Source organism: Musca vetustissima, unplaced genomic scaffold (assembly GCF_032173495.1).
Source record: "Musca vetustissima isolate MV318-11 ecotype Yass unplaced genomic scaffold, APGP_CSIRO_Mvet_v1 utg14086, whole genome shotgun sequence".
Taxonomy (NCBI): Eukaryota; Metazoa; Arthropoda; class Insecta; order Diptera; family Muscidae; genus Musca; species Musca vetustissima.
In genome coordinates this window covers 138,057-158,893 of record NW_026887531.1, presented here as the reverse complement: position 1 = coordinate 158,893, position 20,837 = coordinate 138,057, and the positions used below count along the sequence as shown (strand labels likewise).

At 34.9% G+C, this 20,837-nt stretch overlaps 3 protein-coding genes across 6 annotated transcripts in view; all 3 read left to right on the top strand.

Moving 5' to 3' along the window:
- LOC133335089 (eukaryotic translation initiation factor 3 subunit I) overlaps positions 1–20,837 on the top strand; it is a 293,205-nt gene that overhangs the window by 261,365 nt on the left and 11,003 nt on the right. The window lies entirely within an intron of this gene.
- LOC133335084 (barrier-to-autointegration factor) lies at positions 2,685–3,108 on the top strand. The gene is made up of 2 exons (XM_061543389.1): positions 2,685–2,824; positions 2,954–3,108. Exons 1-2 carry the CDS (start codon positions 2,699–2,701, stop codon positions 3,098–3,100), a joined length of 273 nt encoding a protein of 90 aa, XP_061399373.1. The 5' UTR covers positions 2,685–2,698; the 3' UTR covers positions 3,101–3,108.
- On the top strand, positions 7,835–19,072 carry LOC133335071 (striatin-3). Of its 4 annotated transcripts, none has more exons than XM_061543374.1 (5): positions 7,835–8,293; positions 14,761–15,190; positions 15,264–15,482; positions 16,936–16,992; positions 17,872–19,072. In XM_061543374.1, exons 1-5 carry the CDS (start codon positions 7,868–7,870, stop codon positions 19,029–19,031), a joined length of 2,292 nt encoding a protein of 763 aa, XP_061399358.1. In that variant the 5' UTR covers positions 7,835–7,867; the 3' UTR covers positions 19,032–19,072. The 4 variants fall into 4 exon arrangements, with proteins under 4 accessions (XP_061399358.1, XP_061399361.1, XP_061399360.1 ...); XM_061543377.1 differs by having other exon boundaries at positions 17,824–19,072; XM_061543376.1 differs by lacking the exon at positions 16,936–16,992.

The window sequence follows — 20,837 nt, the reverse complement described above, 5'->3', positions numbered from 1 at the left end:
TCAGCTAAAATGCAAAAAGGCGTAACTAACAAAAAATTGAAAATTGACTTTTTGAATGAGTATTGTGAATGTCAATAAACTACATGTGTTGAAAAAGTTTTACACGTCTGCGGTCAAAAAAGGAGCTTCTGTTTGATAAATGCAAAAAGGCGTAACTAACAAAAAATTCACGTTTTCACTTAATTGTTATGACTGCCATTAAACTAAATAACTAAATTTGTTAAAAAAAATTATAGTCTATTATTTGTCATATGCAATATCACCCTGCCGTGCATAATTTTTCATTTCACATGACATGTTTATAGTTTTCATTCAAAACAGTTTTTGCTTCTCCTACATAATTTTGCTTTTGTTAGTTACGCCTTTTTGCATTTTAGCTAACGATATATTATTTTAATGTATATATAATTTTGAGTTCCTACATCTACAACAGATCAGTATAGACTAATTCAAAACAAAAAACCTCACGATAGTCCTAGTTTTTAATGAGTTACAGAGCTATCTTTGGATGGGTACAAATGTACCACGGTTATTGATCTTCGTATACTTTTTTGGTTATTGACCGTAGGGTTAAAGAATATTTTTGTCAGCAATTATTAGAGCAATAGGCGTTGATTTTTTAAAGAATATTATCTGAAGAATCCAAGAGCTATAGGCGCGGTTTTTCAAAGAACATTTCCCAAGAGCTATATGCGCGGATTTTTTATATAATATTATCTGAAGGATCCAAGAGCTATAGGAGAGTGTTTTTTTCTAAAGGATCCAAGACCAATAAGCATGGATTTTTTATAAGGATCCAGACCAATAAGCGTGGATTTTTAAAAGAAATTTTTTCATGAAGACCCAAGACCACCAACCGTGGATTTTTAACGGAATATTTTCATAAGGATTTTAATTTTTAATTCTTTACACTATCATTAGTGAGTCACAAGGCGAAATATAAAAATTCCATAATGTGAACTCCCTCAAATCGCTTAACCAGAGATATCAAATATAGTTTTCTGGCAACTCGGAAATAATTCAAATTAACGATTATTATCACAAATTTGTTTTCAATCGGCATTCACTTCTCGTGCTTTTCCTGTACTGCCGTACTTTAATAGACAACCCTGTGGAACGGAGGTGGTAGTTTTGCCATTTGTAAATATTATTGAATACATTATGCCATGTACAGACGAGCGTTGTTCGCTCTCTCATTCGTTGTTCGACCCTTAATTACGAAGTAATTACTTAGTTCCCCATACAAAATTGTCTGAGCGAACACCGACTTTTGTACGTTGTTCAATTCGAATCACTCTCTGAATAACCAATAAATTTGTCCCATCCCTAACAATTGAGAGTATTTATCGAAAATAAATTAATTTTGACAGTTTGAAAATATTTATGAAATTTTCAAACTTTTTCAGTAAAATTGAAAATCATGAATGAAAAGTAATAAATTGTATAGTTTTTATATATGCAGCAGGATGTAAATTTTGTTTTCTACATAATGCAATATGCATTTCTTTTCCCTTGGTTCTAATTAGCGTACAAAACAAGAAACAAATGTGGGGCAACTCAAACAAAAAATTCTCCAAATTTGTATATGTGACAGTATGTGACATTTGAATTGAGAAAATATAAAAATGTATTAAAAACAACAATATTTTCAGAAAAAATGGAAAACATGAATGAAAAGTAAATAGATATGGATTCATACTATATTCAGGAGAAAGAGAATTATTTTTTCTATTTAGATCCCTATGTAATTCACAAAAATATGTTATATTTTTGGTGTAAAACAAGAAACAAAAAGTTTGAAATTAAAAACTCTGATGACATGAATTATGAATAGTGTTGTATGAACGGGTTAATTCATGTACGTAATTCTGAGAGCGAACTACGTTGTTCGGATGACCGTCAGAACATGACATTAAAAAATTATGTTCCTGAAATTACAAAAATAGTACAATTTTGTTTACTACCATAATAAATTTTTTAATTAACAATAATGAAAAAATATTAAAAATTATTAGATTATGGATGTAATGGAACACGCCAATATAAAAAGTAGCAATTGAAATTGTTTTCAAATCCCCCTTCATAAATTTAAAAGTTTTAAGACTTTTTGAGTACAGAATCTGATCATATATTTTTGCCATTAATGTGTTTTTTATATTCAAAAAATACATAAAATATAAATAATAAATCGGCCACATATATAAAAAAGAAATACATTCAACCACAAAGATATACCATGGCCCGATAATAAGGTCGTCCGATAAGGCCATATGATTTCACCCGAGCTGTCAAAATGCTTTCGACTTGTGAAAATGTAAACAAAAAATTTGACAGCTTGCGGAATTTTAATCTAAAATTAGCGATTGCTTCTAAAAGACCTGTATATTGGGCCATGGATACTACATTTTAATAAGACGATCATTTTCAATTGTCTCACTATGCCAAAGAACTGTACCCTTTCGTACATTTTAGTTACGATATGTACCAACCCTGATGCTGAATGGCCAGCCAGCCAATAAACAACATACCAAATTAAACAACCATTCATAAACAAGCAAAAGTACAAGGAAGGAGGTGCGTCATTCTTAACTTCTGGAATTGTGAAATATTTTTTTATAAACAGCATCAAAGCGTGTATCCGAGGCTCAAGAGAAAAGTTATTAATTGAAGTAATTGTTAAACAAAAAAATTCAAAACAATGTCGGGAACATCTCAAAAATATAGAAATTTCGTGGCAGAACCTATGGGCGACAAACCAGTCACAGATTTGGCGGGTATTGGTGAAACATTAGGTGGTCGTTTAATTGAAGCTGGCTTCGATAAGGTAAGATTCGAATAAAGTGTTTATTTAAACAATTAAGTGCGTAATGACGCAACTTCGATACCAAACATTGTCGTCACATGTATCTGGAATATTGAATTTAATAAGTGTATTTCGTGTCTTTCTTTGCAGGCCTACACAGTCTTGGGTCAATATCTGGTCTTGAAAAAGGATGAAGAACTGTTCAGGGAATGGATGAAGGATACATGCAATGCAAGTTCTAAACAGGCATCCGATTGTTACAACTGCCTCAATGATTGGTGTGAAGAATTTTTGTAAACAATTGTGCATTTTCGTTTTGTATTTTACTCTTTTTTTCTATCTAAATAATATTTTGTGTACAACTCACCAACTCAATTCTATACAAATATATATTAGCAGTATGTTCCCAAAATTTTTTTTAATTCCATGTCTAAAAGAATCATATATTTTTGTATTTGTTAGTTTTTAATTAATAAAAGCGATAAAATATAGTTATTGTTTGAAAAGTTGAGATTATTACAATTTTTAAGATGTGTGTGTGTGTGGGTGCGCTAGTTATCGGCAGATTAAAGTAAATTGTGTTCGCCCACATTGGTATTCAAAATATAGGCATCCGTCATTTAATAGTACTCGTTTCTGAAAATTAGTGATCATTAAAATATCAACAATGAGGAAACGATTTGTAGAAGTGTGTTTTACCACTCGTTCCTTCAGAACTCCCGCAAGTTCTATCATGTCAAAAAAAAACAACAAACTTGTTAATTTTTCACTTCGCCTTTAAGTCTCCAAATATATACAAGACGTCAAAATAATTATCGGAGTGTGTAGATAGAATGAAGACCAGGCTACATTCAAGGAATTTCTTTAAACGTGATATAGGTAGTATAACAATGCTAACATTTCGAGTGCCGGCTTCTACAGTAGGCAATATTATAGCTGTTATTGGAGTCCGGCCTTAGGACGTTGATATCAACAACTCCAGAATCTTTTTTGAAATAGAAAACACTTCGTGGCTGGTCTTGTTGACCGGGAATTTAAGACTTTATTTTATAAGCAGATGCTATAGACTTATACTAGTCAACATACCTCCATTTCCATGAAAATTTTGTTCAGTTCAAACAATTGATTTGATATCAGAGATGACTTAAATTGATCTATTTCTACTAAAACTGTTCGCGAAATTAATAAATATTTTAGGTTAAGTAAAAAATAAATCCCTTATTTTTATATGAGCAATAGGACGCTTCGGAACGTCCGATTTAGTCCAAATATGAACCGTTTTGTTGCCATTTTAAAGGTATTTCCGGATCATGGCTGCGATTTTATCCGCAATTTCGACGACCGGCCTAACTGTGCGAGGTACATCTTTAAATCAAAAATTACTGAACGGAATCTACGAAAACAAAATTCCGCATAATTAGCTGTTACAGTAATCGGAACAATATCGCTTTTGTTAAAGAACAACTGTATAATGTACCGAACATGATCCAATAAACAGGTCGTATCGTATCGGCCATTTTCTTAGAAAATCCCTTAAACCGTCAAATTTTTGGTTTACGTCTTCATATGATTTAAGTCAAATTTTGACAGTTCGGGTGAAATCATTTCGCCTCTTACACGAACTGTGAATTGGACCATGGTACCGAATTTTTCTCAATAATAAATCTGAAATTGTTTGATCTATACTTTACGAGAAATCTTTCAGTAGAGTCATCTGCCGAAAAAATAATGAATTTCTTTTTCCCCAATCTAATATATTTAAAAAATCACCGTGCATTTTTTCGCTCCTCCCTTTAATGATATTCCGAACCAGAAGTCGCAACGATTTTTTTCGCATTTTCATTTTCCCCTTATTCGGAATCAAGTTCGAAATTTTTTATTTATTCTGGATTACAGAGAGTGGGAGAATGTGATGAAATTTTTTGCGATTATTTTCGCTAATAAATTTAAAACAAAAATAAATAATAAAACAAAAAATGTTGTTGTTTCATACTGCAAAAAGAAATTTTTTATTTTATATCTGTAGGTGTTCGAAGGGTTAAGATCAATTACGTTGACTAACACTGTGCAAGCAGTAAATCAGTACGTTTTACAACACTCAAGTTCATTAATATAGGGATTTATAGTCGATATATAGAAATCGATGTTACAAATTTATCGGCGAACCTGCAACAAATTTAATATTTTTGAATTTTTCTTTTATAAATGGTCTGTTTCTGTACTGCCAGAATCTACGAGTTTTTAATATTTTTATCCTTATCATAAAGAAAAAAGTGTTATCGTAGTAAAAAATAGTAGATTCTTGCAGTACGGGAACAGACCAAAACTGTACTAAAATTATAATTGGTCTGTTCCCGTACAGCAAGAATCTACTAGATTTTACTATTTTCTTCGATATCACAAAGGAAAATTCGTTATCGTAGTAAAAATTAGTAGATTCCTGCAGTACGGGAACAGACCAAGTAATAGTATTAACCGCTTTAAGACCACAATACACAATAAAGGTACTTTTTCACTGAACACGTTTTATGAAAATCGTCCTTTATCTTTCGACGTTCCACTCCTCTCTTTCCCACCCCATATTTGCTTGGCTCAATTGCTATTATCGTTTCCTTGTGGTTGTTGTATTTTCGATAAGACATAATCTAGCTTGCGAAAGTCAGCGGTTTTTTCTCAAGTCTAATGTCAAAAATTTGGCGTCTGTTTACGTTTTCATAATGAATTCAAAATAATGGAATTTGACAGAAACCTTAAAAGGGAGCTGATATCCAGCTGGTCTTCCTGGACAACCTTATTTATAGGACTTGGACGAGTACACACTATCCTTTTTGGACTGTCAACTCTTTTATCGATTACTGACTGTCCAGATTCTTGCAGTATGGGAACAGATCAAAGGTGTAGTTGCATATGAAACAGTTTTGCAGTCTTTTGGCAATACTGCCATTCAACAACATTCAGATATTTATTTATTAATTATTAAATTAAATTAATAATTAAATTATAAAAATATTTAACATACATATATGTCAATTTGACAATCACCATTTCATATGAAATAATAATCATCGACTATCTATTCATTTCGATATGGACTTTTTCTAGTTACTAAAAGTCGATTAGTCCCAAACTCGATTTATATATCCCTATTTTCGTGTCTGTTTGTGTGTGTGTGAAATGAAGAAAATTTTCTCGGGTAATTTTTATGAAGTTTAACACGAAAAGAAAAATTATAGAAATACAATTAAACATATTTTACACAATTAAAGAATATACATATAAAACAAAACAAATAGCAGTGAATTAAAAAATATTAGTAAAAAGCAACAAAACAAAATATCGCAAGAAATAAATTGTAAAATATCCCAAAAAAGTGAGTGAGTGTGTGTGCGTATGTCAGTCAGTCAGAATAAAAAAAGTGGAATGAAACGACGTAGACAATAAAGGAATTGTATAAATAAAGAAAATTTTTTTGTGGATAAAAATTAAAAAAATATATTGGTTTTCAAAAAATCAAACGGGAAAATCCCTAGCAATTATGTGAAAAAGTGTAAAATTGTGTCAACGAAGGAACATGGGGGGGAATTGTGGATAATAAAGTTGTGCATGCCCTACCTTTTCCTTGCTATTGCTATTTTCGGATTATTCATATACTTCTTCTCTTCTTTATTGTCATTCTCCTCCTTTTTTTTATTAATGGGGATGATATGCGATGATGTTCGTTCGCTTGCCACAGTCTGGCAACACTGGTGTGCAGCCCAACCAGCTAGCTGACTGGCCAGCCAGCCATTGAGAAAATTTAATTGACAAAAGAAAGAAAATTACACCGAACGACCAAGAGAGTGCAAAGAGGAGGAGCAGATAATAAAGAAGAATACAAATTTAAACAAATAAAAGACCGGAATAATTAAGCGAAAATCATCAAATTTTCTATATTCGACGATGATAGTAAAGCAATAATAATACAAAAATGTTTACAAAAATACTTTTCTGTGAAATGTTGTATGTGGTGAATACGTAAGAAAGCGAAAAGAAAAATATCATTGGGCAGAAATTGAAGTGAAAAACAAAGCAGCGGCTGCTCATCTTCTGATATTGGACAAAAAAGGCGAAGAAAAGAAAATTGCACTTTCCCTTGAACTGGCAGAACTGGCAAAGCCAGTCGCCAAACAGCCAAAATAGTAGTCTTTGGTGTCGTTGGTCGCGCGTAGTGATGGTGACGACGATGATGATGATGGCTCAATGACTTGTATATTTTCTTAATTTGGAACAGAGAAGAAAAAGTTTTTTGAGAATCTTTCATTAATTAATATTTAATATTTTTTTTTTTGCAAATTGTTTTCCCTATTTTTTTTACTACATATTTTTGCAGTGTTGTTGTTGGTGGGTCGTTTTATTTTTGTTTTAGTTTTTTCTTTGATTTTATAAATTCGAATACGAACTAGATTAGATTGGTGGACAAAACGACAATTTTGTGATTTGAGCACTGGATACGTTTACTGTGCCACCACCAGCTGCCCATCGCCAACCAACCAACACACACACAACAAAAGTGGGGGGGGGGGGGGGGGGGGGGGGGGGGGGGGGGGGGGACACAGGTGAATTGTAGTTAATATTTTTTTAGGTTATGTCGTCTGCAGTATTTTTGCATTTTTTGCAATTTGAAAAAAATTTTGAATAGCAATAATAACAACAAAAACAATATAAAAATATCAAAATTTAATACAACTTGTATATCAGTGTTATTAAAAAAAATAAAGAATAAATTAAATATTTTATTTTTTTCTTATCTTCTCCTCCCTCACTGGGAATATGAAATACAGAAAAGAAAATAACAAAGGATAGAAAGTGAAAAATAAACAAACAAAAAAATAATTTGCCAACTTGAACGAACAACAACTTTTAAATAAAATAAAAACCAGACGTGATTCCAAAAAATACAACAAACAAACCACAAGGCAAGTGTAAAACAACAACAAAAGCAATTGCAATCATCCATAAATACTACTACGTGTCTAGTGTCGTCGTTGTCGTCAGGATAAATTCGGCCTAAAATTGTTGCTACAAATGGGTACTAATTCCGGAGCCACAACGGGCATCAATAATAAACCCATCGGTGGAGCTGGCGGTACGGGTGGTGGTGGCGGTGGAGTTGTTGGCGGCGGTGCCGGCCTAATTGGCGGCAGTGGTCTCGGTGGTGGCGGTGCCATTAATAATGCAGCCAACAACAGCCTAGGTGGTGGACAAAATTCTGGGCTGGGGTTGGTCGGTGGCAATAATGTCTCCAACTCCGCCGGTGGCCTTGGCGGTGTCGGCATGGGTTCCGGCGGCGGTAATCCGGACGATGGCAATGGCGGTGCCGCCAACAATGTCAATAATCAACAGGCAACTCCACAGTATACCATACCTGGCATATTGCATTTCATACAGCATGAATGGTCACGTTTCGAATTGGAACGTTCACAATGGGATGTCGACCGTGCTGAATTGCAAGTAAGTAATAGTACGAATGAATTTAATTTTTGATTTTAATTCTATTTTTATTTTTTGCATTATTTTCTATTGCTACTACGACTATTAAGCATTTAGCTGCTAGCTATGAGCAGGGACAACAAAAATGAAAAGCACAACAACACGAATAGTAACAATATATGCAAATGCATTGAAGCACATTTTTCTAATTCAATTACTTCTACACGACTGAGAATGTGAATGTTAAGGTTGTTGCAGGTTAGTAGGGGAATACCGAAGTCTTATTACAACAACAACAACAACAAAATGGGAATACACATAAGAAGAAGACAAACACAAAATTGGAAGATAGATAGGTTATTATGTTTAAGTAAAATACTTAGGTAGATGTTCGATAGGGCGGGCAAATTTGTATGAAGCCGAAAAATCCGATTAAATCCAGCCCCTAGGATGTTTCTTGGACAGTTCTAAGCAACTTTGGTGAAAGAACCATAGGTCTATCTCGATTTTCAAGTCTCCCATTTTTTCAAAAAATTATTTTTCCCATCATTTTGATTCTAAATTCGATTTTCGAATTCGAAAAATAGTTAAAATATTTATGAAAAAATATAATATAACGATGAATAAATAATCGAATTTTGAATCAAAATGATGTTATAGGAAAAAAAACATTTTTTGAAAAGTGAGAGACTCGAAAATCTAGATCGACTTATGGTTCCTTCACCAAAGTTGCTCCATGGAATCATCCTAAGGGCTGAATTTAATTGACAAAAAAATTGGCCCGCCCTAAAGTTTATGCATAAAAATGATTTTCCCTAAAGCCCTATCCATATCTCACAGGGCATTTTCAGTTTTATTTTTATATTTATTGGTTTAGAATGGATAATATAATCCGTTTTATGTAAATATGGAGCATACTTTATTCCGATGCTCTCCACATACATATTATGTTGGGTGCCCGAGAAATCGGGATAGAATTAATATTTTCGTTGATGTTCTCAACAGCTGACAATGATTTTAATTTTTGAACAGGAAGTCCGCGAACCCACAGTTAATATTACAGGAACGTTAACAAAACCATTACAAGTCCCGATTAGGGTATTGTATCAGGCTATTGTCAATATTATTATTTATAAAGACTTTTTTGTTTTTAGTAATGTCGGGTTCCTAGCTACTATCTCCGATGCATGAGTTTGCAAGAGACCCCACCCAATTTGCAAATGTTTGTTTTTCCTATAATAGGATTTTAGGACATTTTATAAAGTGGAAAAATTATGGTTCATGGTTAATTTTTGAAGACCATCAAATGTACACACTGAGATAATCTACATAAATAGTTGAGACAAGGCCGACCACGGATTATGTTGATACTTTTATTATAAGTAGCAACGTAGACCCTAATAACCACAATATATTTATTAATTTTTCGGATGTCCATACTTCCATTCTCATTCTTTTCAAACTTACTTGATACTGATTACGAAAAAGGAGTTTGCTAGAGCCAACACAATTTACCAATGTTTGTTTTTCCTGTTTGAATTTTATTTTAGATGAAAGATTATTTACTCCCACTTTAATCAGCCCTTCATGGTAGTTTTTTGAAGACCAACAAATTCTTACTGACATAACTTTTGTTCTACGATCTTAAAATAGACTTCCAAACGCATCGGTCTTCAACACAGCTCTTCCAATGTGTAAGACCATTTTTCGAAATGTTCTCATCCACTTGATCTTTCCACTTAATTCGTGGCCTTCCCCTTCTGCATGAACCATCAGCTGGTTCGCTTTTATATGCCATTTGTGCTGGGGCATCCTCATTCATTCTCATAATATGACATAGTCAACGTAGTTGCTGCAGCTCGATACATCTGTGACTATGTCGATGTCCGACAATAGATGGTATAATTCATGGTTCATTCGACTGCGATATTTACCGTCAACATAGATCGACCCATAGATCTTTCGGAGAATTTTTCTCTCGAACACTTCAGAACCATACAACAGCACGGGTAGTATCAGCGTCTTGTAGAGTGTGGGTTTTGTCTGGCGGGAGGCGGCCTTGTTTCTAAACTGCTTACTTAGACCATCTGTTGGCCACCACTATCCTTCTCCGAATTTCAAAACTGTCAATAGTTTTATTTATGGGCGTACCAAGGTGTATAAAATTTTTAACTACCTCGAAGCTGTAGTTCTCAAGTTCCACAGTTGGTCCGAGTCTACTTGACGTCTTGCGCGTTGATACCATCAGCTTGGTCTTCTCGCCGTTTACTGTCAGACCCACTATGACAAAGGTGGGTTTAATTTGTTCAAAGGTGGCTGTTACCGCTCTCAATGTTCGATCCATTAGAGTAACTTCGGGTAATGTGGACCACAATTTCCTTTTTTGATATTGTGGGCGTAACAACGGTAAAAAATAATAACAAATTGCTTTCGCAACATAGTAGATTTGTTGGCTAAATATATTCCGGATCAAACATTATATATTTGTCTATAAAAATGTTATTGCATTATATTTCAAAAAACTTTAAACTGCGAATAAAAATAACTTGGCGGGTAATGTGGACCATTATGTGTGGGTAATGAGGATCTGTAGGATAAAGATAGGTTGTGGATTGTTTGTGATGAATTTCAATTTATTGCGCTCTTGGGTAACAATGAATGCAAATAATTATATTTTCTTTTCTCCCGATAATTCTCTTTCGCATTGTGTGTTGTTACTGTCTGAAGGGTTGCCCTATAAGCTGGGCTTTTCAACTCAGTAGCATTACGACACTCCTGATCGTACCATGGATTTCTTGATGGTGGTTTTTGGTACCCAAGTGTTGCTTTTGATGCAGTTTGTAGGGAGCGGACAATTCGTTGCCATTGTGCCTTTATACTATTATCTAGACTAGAAGTGCTTTCGTCAAGCAGGTGGGTGGTAATTTGAGCGACATAGGCCTCGGCTACCTGTTGTGTTTGCAGCTTTTCGACGTCGAGTTTCTCGATTGATCGTCTAATACACTGGATGAATGCCTTCCGTCTATTACAACATAATCAATTCGATTTTTCGTTGTTTGTTCGGGAGAAATCCAGGTGTCCTCGAGATGCTTGAAACTGATGCTGCTAACTTCCAATTTCTTTTTTGCTGCCGCGGAGTTATGGTCTGGGCAGCGGTCATATGCTGTTTCTAGGCGCTCTTAAATTATGTCTTTGGTTTGCTCATCTTTGTCTTCGGTCGGAGCATGGGCGCAAGACTGGTCTAAGACTGATGTAGAACATCGCTTTTATACGGATTATACGGCAATTCGCCCATCTACTGCAGTGAATCTGTAGACAAGGTCTTTTATTCTCCTGTTAACCATAAGTCCGCAGCCAAATTCATGTCTCGTTTCATGGTAGCGTAATCGTCTGTACTTTGTACTTCTTTAGTACAACCGCCAAAGCGAAAACTGTGCCTGTTCTATTCAACGTGCGTACATTCCAAGTGCAAATTCGAAGATTGTGGTCCTTCATTCGTTTGGAGGAGTCGTCAATATTAGGAGGTTTGGTTTTTCATTTCTTTGCTTTTTCATAGTATGGTTGATCTCGCAGCACATATCAGCTTACTTATTCAACGGGTGATGAAAATATCAACCCCAGGTGACCCCGTGTGGAGGTCAGTGTCCACAATTGAGATGATAGAGGAACCAAGATAATCCTGGGCTTAGCCATATTAAAGTCAGAGGCGTTGCTTGGTATCTATCATCCCCTACGTCACGCCTGACTATGCCGATGTCCGATAATAGATGGTTCATGGTTCATTCTAAGGTGATATTCAACGTCAACGCAGGTCGGCCCATAGAACTTTCGGAGAATTTTTTTCTCTAAAACTCTCCAAGAGCTACCTCATCTGCTTGCGCAAGTACACATGCTTCAGATCCATACAACAGCACGGGTAGTATCAGAGTCTTGTAGAGTATTAGTTTGGTCTGGCGACATGTAGGCTTTTTAAAATGCTCCCAGGATCTACTGAAAGACATTTTGGTCTGTAGAAAGTCCTTTCGGACATACATTACAAAAAATACATTATATGTATACGCTAATTAATTTGCAATAGAGAAGCAAAACATTGTGTCGGTCTTCAATAAAAATATTTATTACAACAACCTTCTGTCCTATAGAGAACATATCCTTTAATAGAAGACTTCTGTTTTTCAAAAAAAAAAAAAAAAAAAATGAATAATTAAATGAAGAAGTGATCACTGTTTATATGTAGGAGGGTTCCTAAATAGTGTAAGGAAATTGTGTATTTTTTTTTTTTTTTTGTTCTCAACAAATTTGAAGAACATTTTTTTTTAAACAATAGTAGTTTCTTGCAGTTTATAAACCAGGGCATTTGTCTTCGATATATTAAAATTTACAGGGCCTTTAAAATCAGTAATTTTATTCTGCAATACACATTCATAATTGTTTAGGTTTCATGTTCATGCGTTCTTGAAACCAATATCAATCAACATTTACTTAAGAAGATCGACACCATTGATAGTAGAAGAAATAAATAAAGAACTCACTTGACGAATTGTAATACATCACGCAATCATTAAACTGTTTTTGTATGTAACACCAACATGTCGGACTTTATATACATATAACTAGTCAAAAAAATAAATAAATTAGTTTATACGAAGAAAAATAGTTGTAGTACTGCTTCTTTTATTACTAAAAATTTGCGCTCCAATAATAAGAATAACAGAACTTGTTATTGTTGATGGTTTTTTCTTGTTGTTGTTGTTTTGTCATGGTCACAAAAACCCCACATTCTGTCCAAACTACAAGTAAATCAGCCAGCCAGCCAACAGCATTTTCATTGTTTCATCATCCGAAAAGGAAACAGTTACATTTCGAGAATAGAAATTCAAAAAAAGACACCCAACCCCAAGTTGTTGGATTATAGCCTTGCAAATTTCCTCATTACTTGTTGGCTTTTGTTTACTACAACGATGTACCATTAGCAATATCTAACTACCGGTTGCCGGTTGTATTTGTCCATGAACCTGAACAGAACAGAGTAAACTTTTCTTTTTGCTGCAGTTTGCTGGGTTTTTTACATGTTGTTGCTGGTGTTGTTGTTGCTTTGTAGATGGTGTGAAAATGAAAAGCGAGTCAAACTATTTGTAGTTTAAGTAGAAAAAAATTGATAAAGTAATAGCCCGCATCAAATTTTAGTATAGGTATTTCGATTTGCATAAAATTTTCAAATGAAATAATGTCAGAAGGCAATAAAAGAAATTATATTTGCTAAACAAGTATTATTTTCGACGGCGATATTTACCGTCAACGCAGATCGGCCCATAGATCTTTTGGATAATTTTTCTCTCAAACACTCCAAGAGCTGCCACATATGCTTGCGCAAGTACCCATGCTTCAGGTCCATATTGTTATACGGGTAGTATCAGCGTCTTGCACAGTGTGAGCTTTCTTAGCATCTGTTGGCCTACACTAACCTTTTCCGAATTTCAAAACTTCTGCCATTAGTTTTATTTTTGGCGGTACCAACGTATATAAAATCGTTGATTACCTCGAAGTAGATTCCTTCTCAATTTGGTACCGCTCACAATGTTGGTCCCATAATGTCGATGTCATCGGCGTAGGCGTGTAACAAGTGTTTTGTTTGGTGTACAGAGTGCCACTTTTGTTCACATTTGCCTCTCGTCGTATGACCTTTTCCGACAGGATGTTAAAAAGGTCGCACGACAATGCGACACCTTGTCTGAATCCTCGTTTCGTATTGAAGGGCTTCGAGAGGTCCTTTTTTAAGACTTTTCCGTCTTTAACTGCTGACCTTGTGCCAGTTAAAGTTATCCTGCATAGCCGTATTAATTTAGCAGGCTTTAAACACCTCTGAACGGATGGGGCTGTCGACATGGACATGGCTTTAAACACCTCTGAACGGATGGAGCTGTCGAAGATTTATTCCTCTATAGTTGGCACATATCGTCTTATCTACTTTTTTGTGAACGGGACACATGATGCTGATATTTCAATCATTGGGCATGCATTTCTCTAGCCAAATTGTACTAATCAGCTGGTACATGCTCTTGACCGGCAACTGATCACGTCATGAATAGTTCGCCTGATAGCCCATCGGCACCTGCTGCTTTATTATTCTTCAACCGATTAATTGATATTCTGATCTCATTTTGGCTAGGTGGTATACACTCTATAACAGCATCACTTATTGGTTCTGGGATATCTTCTTCACTACAACTGTTTGATATCAGAAGGTTTGGAAAATGCCCCTTCCAGATCCTCAACACGCTGTCTGTATCTATCACCAGGTTTCCATTTTCATCTCAGGATGAAAACGTAATTGGTTACGTTTTTTTTTGGGATCCCCTAAAGCCACCTGAACAGATATAGTAGAAAATAATGCACATCATATTATTTACAAAAGAAATCATCTCCGCACTAAACACTTCTAATTCCAATTGACTCCATTTCACAAAAAAAAAAAAAACTTTTTACAGGCCCGCATTGCAATGCTACTTGGCGAACGTAAATGTTTGGAAAGCCTTAAATCGGATTTAACACGACGCATTAAAATGTTGGAATACGCTCTGAGGCAAGAACGTGCCAAATTTTATCGCCTCAAATATGGCACCGATCCGCCTCAACTAAACGAATTAAAACCATCGGGTGATGATTCTTCGCTGGGCGGAGAAGTTGCACCAGATTCCGAGGTACCATATAGTTCAGTGTCGAATACAACTTGGCGTCAAGGCAGACAAATGTTGCGTCAATATTTGGCAGAGATCGGTTTTACCGATAACATTATCGATGTACGTTCAAATCGTGTACGTTCCATATTGGGCCTGAACAACAATGCCGAGCAGGAGGAGAATGTTAGTCCAAATGTTAATGGAAATGAGAATAATAAAAGGGCCTCAGAGTCGGAGGGTAAGTTAATTATTTCCTTAGATGAGTAACAGAATAATTAAATTTGTTTTTTATTTTCAATTTTTGCACTTAGGTCGTCGCACACCTGCAAAAAAGATCCAACAAAATAACGATGCCATCATTCTGGACACCGAAGCAGCTGTAATGGCAAATTTTGAATTTTTGGGACCCACAGAAATGTCGGACGATGATGAAATTTCCGATGATTTAGAAATGGTCACCGGTGACAATGATGAGAGCGACATGAAAACCACAAAACGTATTAAGCCCGGCAAAGATATACTAAGTGAAGGTAAATTAAATGTTACAGACTAAATCTGAATCTACTATTAAATTTTCCCTGCAATACATTATGGTCTTTCATTCGCCAAAAAAAGAGAACTTATGAAAGCCAATTTATCTCCCTACTTTAAAGAAAATTTTGTCAATCCTACAATAAATAATTTTATTTGTTACACAATATATTTCTTTTATCAGCCACAATAACAACAAATTTACTTTTAAATTACAAAGACAATACACTCATGTTCCCATGATTCTAATTACCTACTTCTGCAAAAAGTTCGTAACGAACGAAATCGAGAAATCAAACCCTTTAATTAAAAACGTTTCAATAGAGAATAGAATAAAAAAATTGGTAGTAAATTTATCGATAGCCTTCGTTTCTAATTTTGCAGAAGCAGGCCGTAAATTACAAATATCAAAGGAGTTGAATAAACCATAATTTGAATAAACATATGCATAATGATGACAAAGGACCATATGGGGGTCCTTCGTCAATGCATCTAGATCAAGATCAAATCTAACGCAACTTCTTCGGAAAAATGAGATGAGATCGAATAAAAACAAACCAACCTTTCGAGAAAGTTGTTTTCTCACTATCTCAAGAGGGGTTTTAATTAACTTTGTATTGGCAACTAGTAGGGACATCAAAATAAGGACTGAAAAAAAATAATGTAGTCCGACGAAGATTTAATGCTACAAATATATAGGGGAGAGGGGGGCACCTTTGAACGTGGGGCAGCTTTGAACAGCGCTCATAAAATCTTGGTTTAATATTTTTCCGACCCGCAACCACATTTTTGTATATGGCAATCTTGTCTCTATATGCGTAAACCACTTTGGCTTGCTTTTTCAGTTGTCGAAAAATTGTGCATGGGTGACCATGTTTTCTCAGTGTAATTGTAAACTTTTATTCATTTGGTTTTAAGGGCGCAGGAAGAATTCTGTGATAGTTTTCTTTCGTCAAAATCCACGCCTTAGGGCCTACCAGTAGGCTATAAAACTCGCTGTTTTGGTGACAATACATTTTGATTATGAAATCCGAGATCTAGTTAGAAATATATAAAAGTAAACAAATATTTTTCATCCTGGTATATTACTTACTCCTTTGATATAATTCCCATCATCGTCATTATCATTTTTAACAAACCCTATTTTGTCATCCAAACAATAAAAAATAAACCAAACAAACAACAACACATGTATAAAAATGGTTATTTGTTTACTCTAACATTGCTCTATCTATTTCTCTTTGATATAATATGCAAAATATTCTTTCTTTCTTTATTTGATTTATTTTCTTTTCGGTTGCATTACAAAACCTATACATATCTGTATGTATGTATTTTTATATGTATATTTATTTATGTGAAAACAAATGAACAACCACAAAAAAAAAATAAATATTACATTTAATGTATAAACTATTGAATATCGATTCCTATATAAAAAACCAAATAAAGATCTGGGTGCTGAGTTGGGAGAACAGCTGCTCAATGATATCAATCTTATAACAGAAGGTGCTTATTATGTCAATGTTGTTTATAGTTTATGTTAATTAGCTTAGCTATGTTGTTATAAAAGCAATTTCCGAAACAAAAAAAGAACCCCGAACAAAATCGAAACTACTGTGCACATAAACAAAATTATTGGGTGTTATATTGTTTTGTTTCTTTTATTATTTTTTAACACAATAATGGTGAAAAGTTTTGAATGATTTGAAATAAAAAACAATTGGATGTAAGACAATAAAACAAAAAGAAGACTTGAAAGAAATTACTACCGTTTTTATGAAACCCAATAGGCAAGCTCAATCTTTAACCGAAATTAAAGTAGAAAAACAAATCATTAACTTGTATACAAAACTATACCATTATTGTTTTATTTTTTTCTAGGTTTCTTCTATATAAAAATTTGCATTGCCTTTTTCTTCTTCTATTACAACAATGCTTATTATAATTTTTTGTATGACAATTTATTTTTAATGGGAACATTTAATGTTTTGTTTGTTATGGAACAATTCAAAATTTTGTAGTTATTTATTTTTATTATTATTAGAATTTAAATAAATGATTTATAATATACTTACATACATAAAGGAAATAACAAAACTAATATTTTTCTCATTACACTCTTTTTCCATTGATTGCCTACCCATCTGAATTGAATCTGGTCTGTCTATCTCTCTCGCTGTATATGTGTGCCTCATGATGATTGGATTTGAAAACTGAAAAATCAAACAAACATCTGACGTAAATTAATCATCATTTTCATTTCAAATGAAATGTTGCCACCCACCAACACCAACTCAACCACCCACCCCACCACCTCTAATGAATGCCCCTCCTAAGGATATTCATCATCGAATGTTGAACAAACTAATAATACGGTAAATACAGCCGCCTCGGCTGCTGCTCGACGCAATCTAATCACAGCTGTTACTGCGGCCGGCGACGAAGATGTGGACGCCTCTCTCGGCTTAGGCGAATTGGCTCAATTGACAGTGAATAACGATTCGGAGGGCTCTTACGATTCCAACACTAAGGATGGCTCGGGTGGTGGCGCCTATCGCAAAACATGGAATGCCAAATACACACTACGTTCACATTTCGATGGTGTACGCTCGTTGATTTTCCATCCCGAGGAACCGGTGCTGATAACCGCCTCCGAAGATCACACCCTTAAGCTGTGGAATCTACAGAAAACGGTACAAGCCAAAAAATCTGCTAGTCTTGATGTTGAACCATTGTACACATTTAGAGCCCACACTGGCCCCGTACTGTGCCTGGGCATGTCTACCACAGGTGAAACCTGTTATTCCGGCGGCTTGGATGGCAATATTGAATGTTGGAAGTTGCCCTCGCCCAATATTGATCCGTATGATTGCTATGACCCCAGTGTACATTCGGGCACGCTGGAGGGTCACACAGACGCCGTCTGGGGCCTGGCCACAATGCACAGTAATATTGTGTCGTGTTCGGCCGACGGTAGTGTCAAACTGTGGTCGCCATACAGCAAAGAGCCCTTGCTACGCACTTACACAGCTTCCGAGGTTGAGGGTGTACCCTCATCCGTTGACTTTGTGCGCAATGAAGTCGATCACATTGTGGTGGCCTACAACAGTGCCCACTGCCTGATTTACGATACGGAAACTGGCAAACAAGTCATCAAACTGGAGGCTGCTCAAGAAATGTCCGGTAATACGGGGAAATTCATCAACAAAGTGATCTCACATCCAACGTTGCCTATAACAATAACAGCTCACGAGGACCGGCACATACGTTTCTGGGACAACACATCCGGACAGTTGGTGCATTCGATGGTGGCCCACTTGGAACCTGTAACATCGCTGGCGGTCGATGCTCATGGTCTATATTTGTTGTCGGGCTCACATGATTGTTCCATACGCCTGTGGCATTTGGATAACAAGACATGTGTGCAGGAGATCACAGCGCATCGCAAGAAATTCGATGAGAGCATATTTGATGTGGCGTTCCATGCCACGAAACCGTATATAGCCAGTGCGGGTGCAGATGGTTTGGCGAAAGTGTTTGTCTAGATGACAATCTATGCCGTTGTCGTCGTCGTGTCGTCTAGTTGCAGTAGAAATCACCAACCACAACAACAACAACAACCACCACAACGATTTTACGTAAGATAATAGGTGTTGATTTACTTCTCGATGATCGAGCAACAACAACAAACTAACAATGCTGTATTTGGATTGAATGATGATTGGGTGTTATCATCGATCACAAAACAACCAAGTTAATGTATGTGTTTATATAACGTTTAAAATACGATCAAGAAAACAAAAAAATGAAACGCGTTTAGAGTTTTATTAGAATTGAAACAAAAACATAAGAGATAAACAAGAAAAGAAAACAAATAGCGAAGTAAACGATATATATGTACATCTATCTAACTTATAACTAAAGCATCTGAAACATAATTAAATTACATACATACTTACAAAAAGAAGAGTACACCACCACCTTGCTCTCATACACAGACACCATATGGAACCGATATAGCAGGCGAGCGACACACATAACCTTGTTTATTTAAAGTTGATCTTGAAATAACCCAATTCCGCATATACATACATCCATTTGTGGTTAATTTGCACAAAAATCGCTCAATGGATGATGTGTGATGATGATGATGTGTTGAGAGTGTAGTGTAGTGTAAGCGCGACTAAATGCAATGATAAAGGGATGCGCGTTAGAAGAAGAAGAAGATACATTTTAACATTAATTAAATTATGTTATAAAATAAAAGAAACAAATTAAATTAAAAAAAGATAATTATATTAAATAATGATAATAAACTCCGGCATATACAATAATATACATACATACTTATAATAATAAAACACATAACGTATACACATACAACAACAACACCAACCATACCCCCCACACACACACATTACTGTTTAATTGAAATAATAATTATATATATATACATATTTAAATCATGAAAAAAAACGAGAAAAATAACAACAATTAACTAAATACAAAAAATAAGTAATATTATGCACATAATACCACCCACCACCCCCTCCCCTCAAAACAAAGAAAAATCTCCTCCTTCTCCCATGTAAGGAAAAAAATAAATTAAAAGTTATTAGAAAAAAAAAGAAAATCATAATTTAAATTTAAAACCAAAATTATACAAAAAATGTAATAAACAACAAAACAAAAAACGTCATGCAATTCTCTCTCTTTCGCTCTCAGTTAGGCATTTCATAAGCTATTTGCCAAGGTTTATTCATAAGGTTAACAGGGAGGTGAATTCGTTATGCCTTAGTCTTCTCTTGCTGTCAACTTTTTAATTGCGAAATACAAAGCAGAACAGGATACAAATTTCAAAGAAGCGTATTGTTGAGATTGTGCACGAATATATTTGACATTCAATGAAGACTTCGAATAATAATCTTATGAATAAACCTTGCTATTTGCATTAAAAGGTTAAATTATTTTGGAGAGGCATATAGTGATTGCGGTTCTCTACATGCCTTTCCAAAAAATAAACCCAACAATAAAAATTATGTGTGTGTGTGTGCAGCATTATAACCCCTTTCCTTTTCAATTTGTTGTCAGTGATTTATTTTAAATCAGTTCGAGAATCAGTCAACTGTTAATGGTCTACTTCATTGGATTCCAATATTTGGCCCATTTTAAAGCCTAACCCTTCGTTCTATTATCATATATTTTCTAAAATTTTATTTTTACAGTCATATCCGAAGTCTCGGATATCTATGTTATTATAACACACCTAACATATGCTGGCAAATATTGTCTTTCGTTAATACATCGCAGCGTCAGAAAACCGGGTCTTCTATGGAGCAAAATTAATTCGT

Coding starts and splice junctions, on each gene's coding strand:
- LOC133335084 (XM_061543389.1), top strand. CDS start 2,699: ATGTCGGGAACATCTCAAAAATATAGAAATTTCGTGGCAGAACCTATG. Junction 2,825..2,953: donor TTGAAGCTGGCTTCGATAAG/GTAAGATTCGAA, acceptor CTTTCTTTGCAG/GCCTACACAGTCTTGGGTCA.
- LOC133335071 (XM_061543377.1), top strand. CDS start 7,868: ATGGGTACTAATTCCGGAGCCACAACGGGCATCAATAATAAACCCATC. Junction 8,294..14,760: donor TCGACCGTGCTGAATTGCAA/GTAAGTAATAGT, acceptor AACTTTTTACAG/GCCCGCATTGCAATGCTACT. Junction 15,483..16,935: donor CAAAGATATACTAAGTGAAG/GTAAATTAAATG, acceptor AACCAAATAAAG/ATCTGGGTGCTGAGTTGGGA.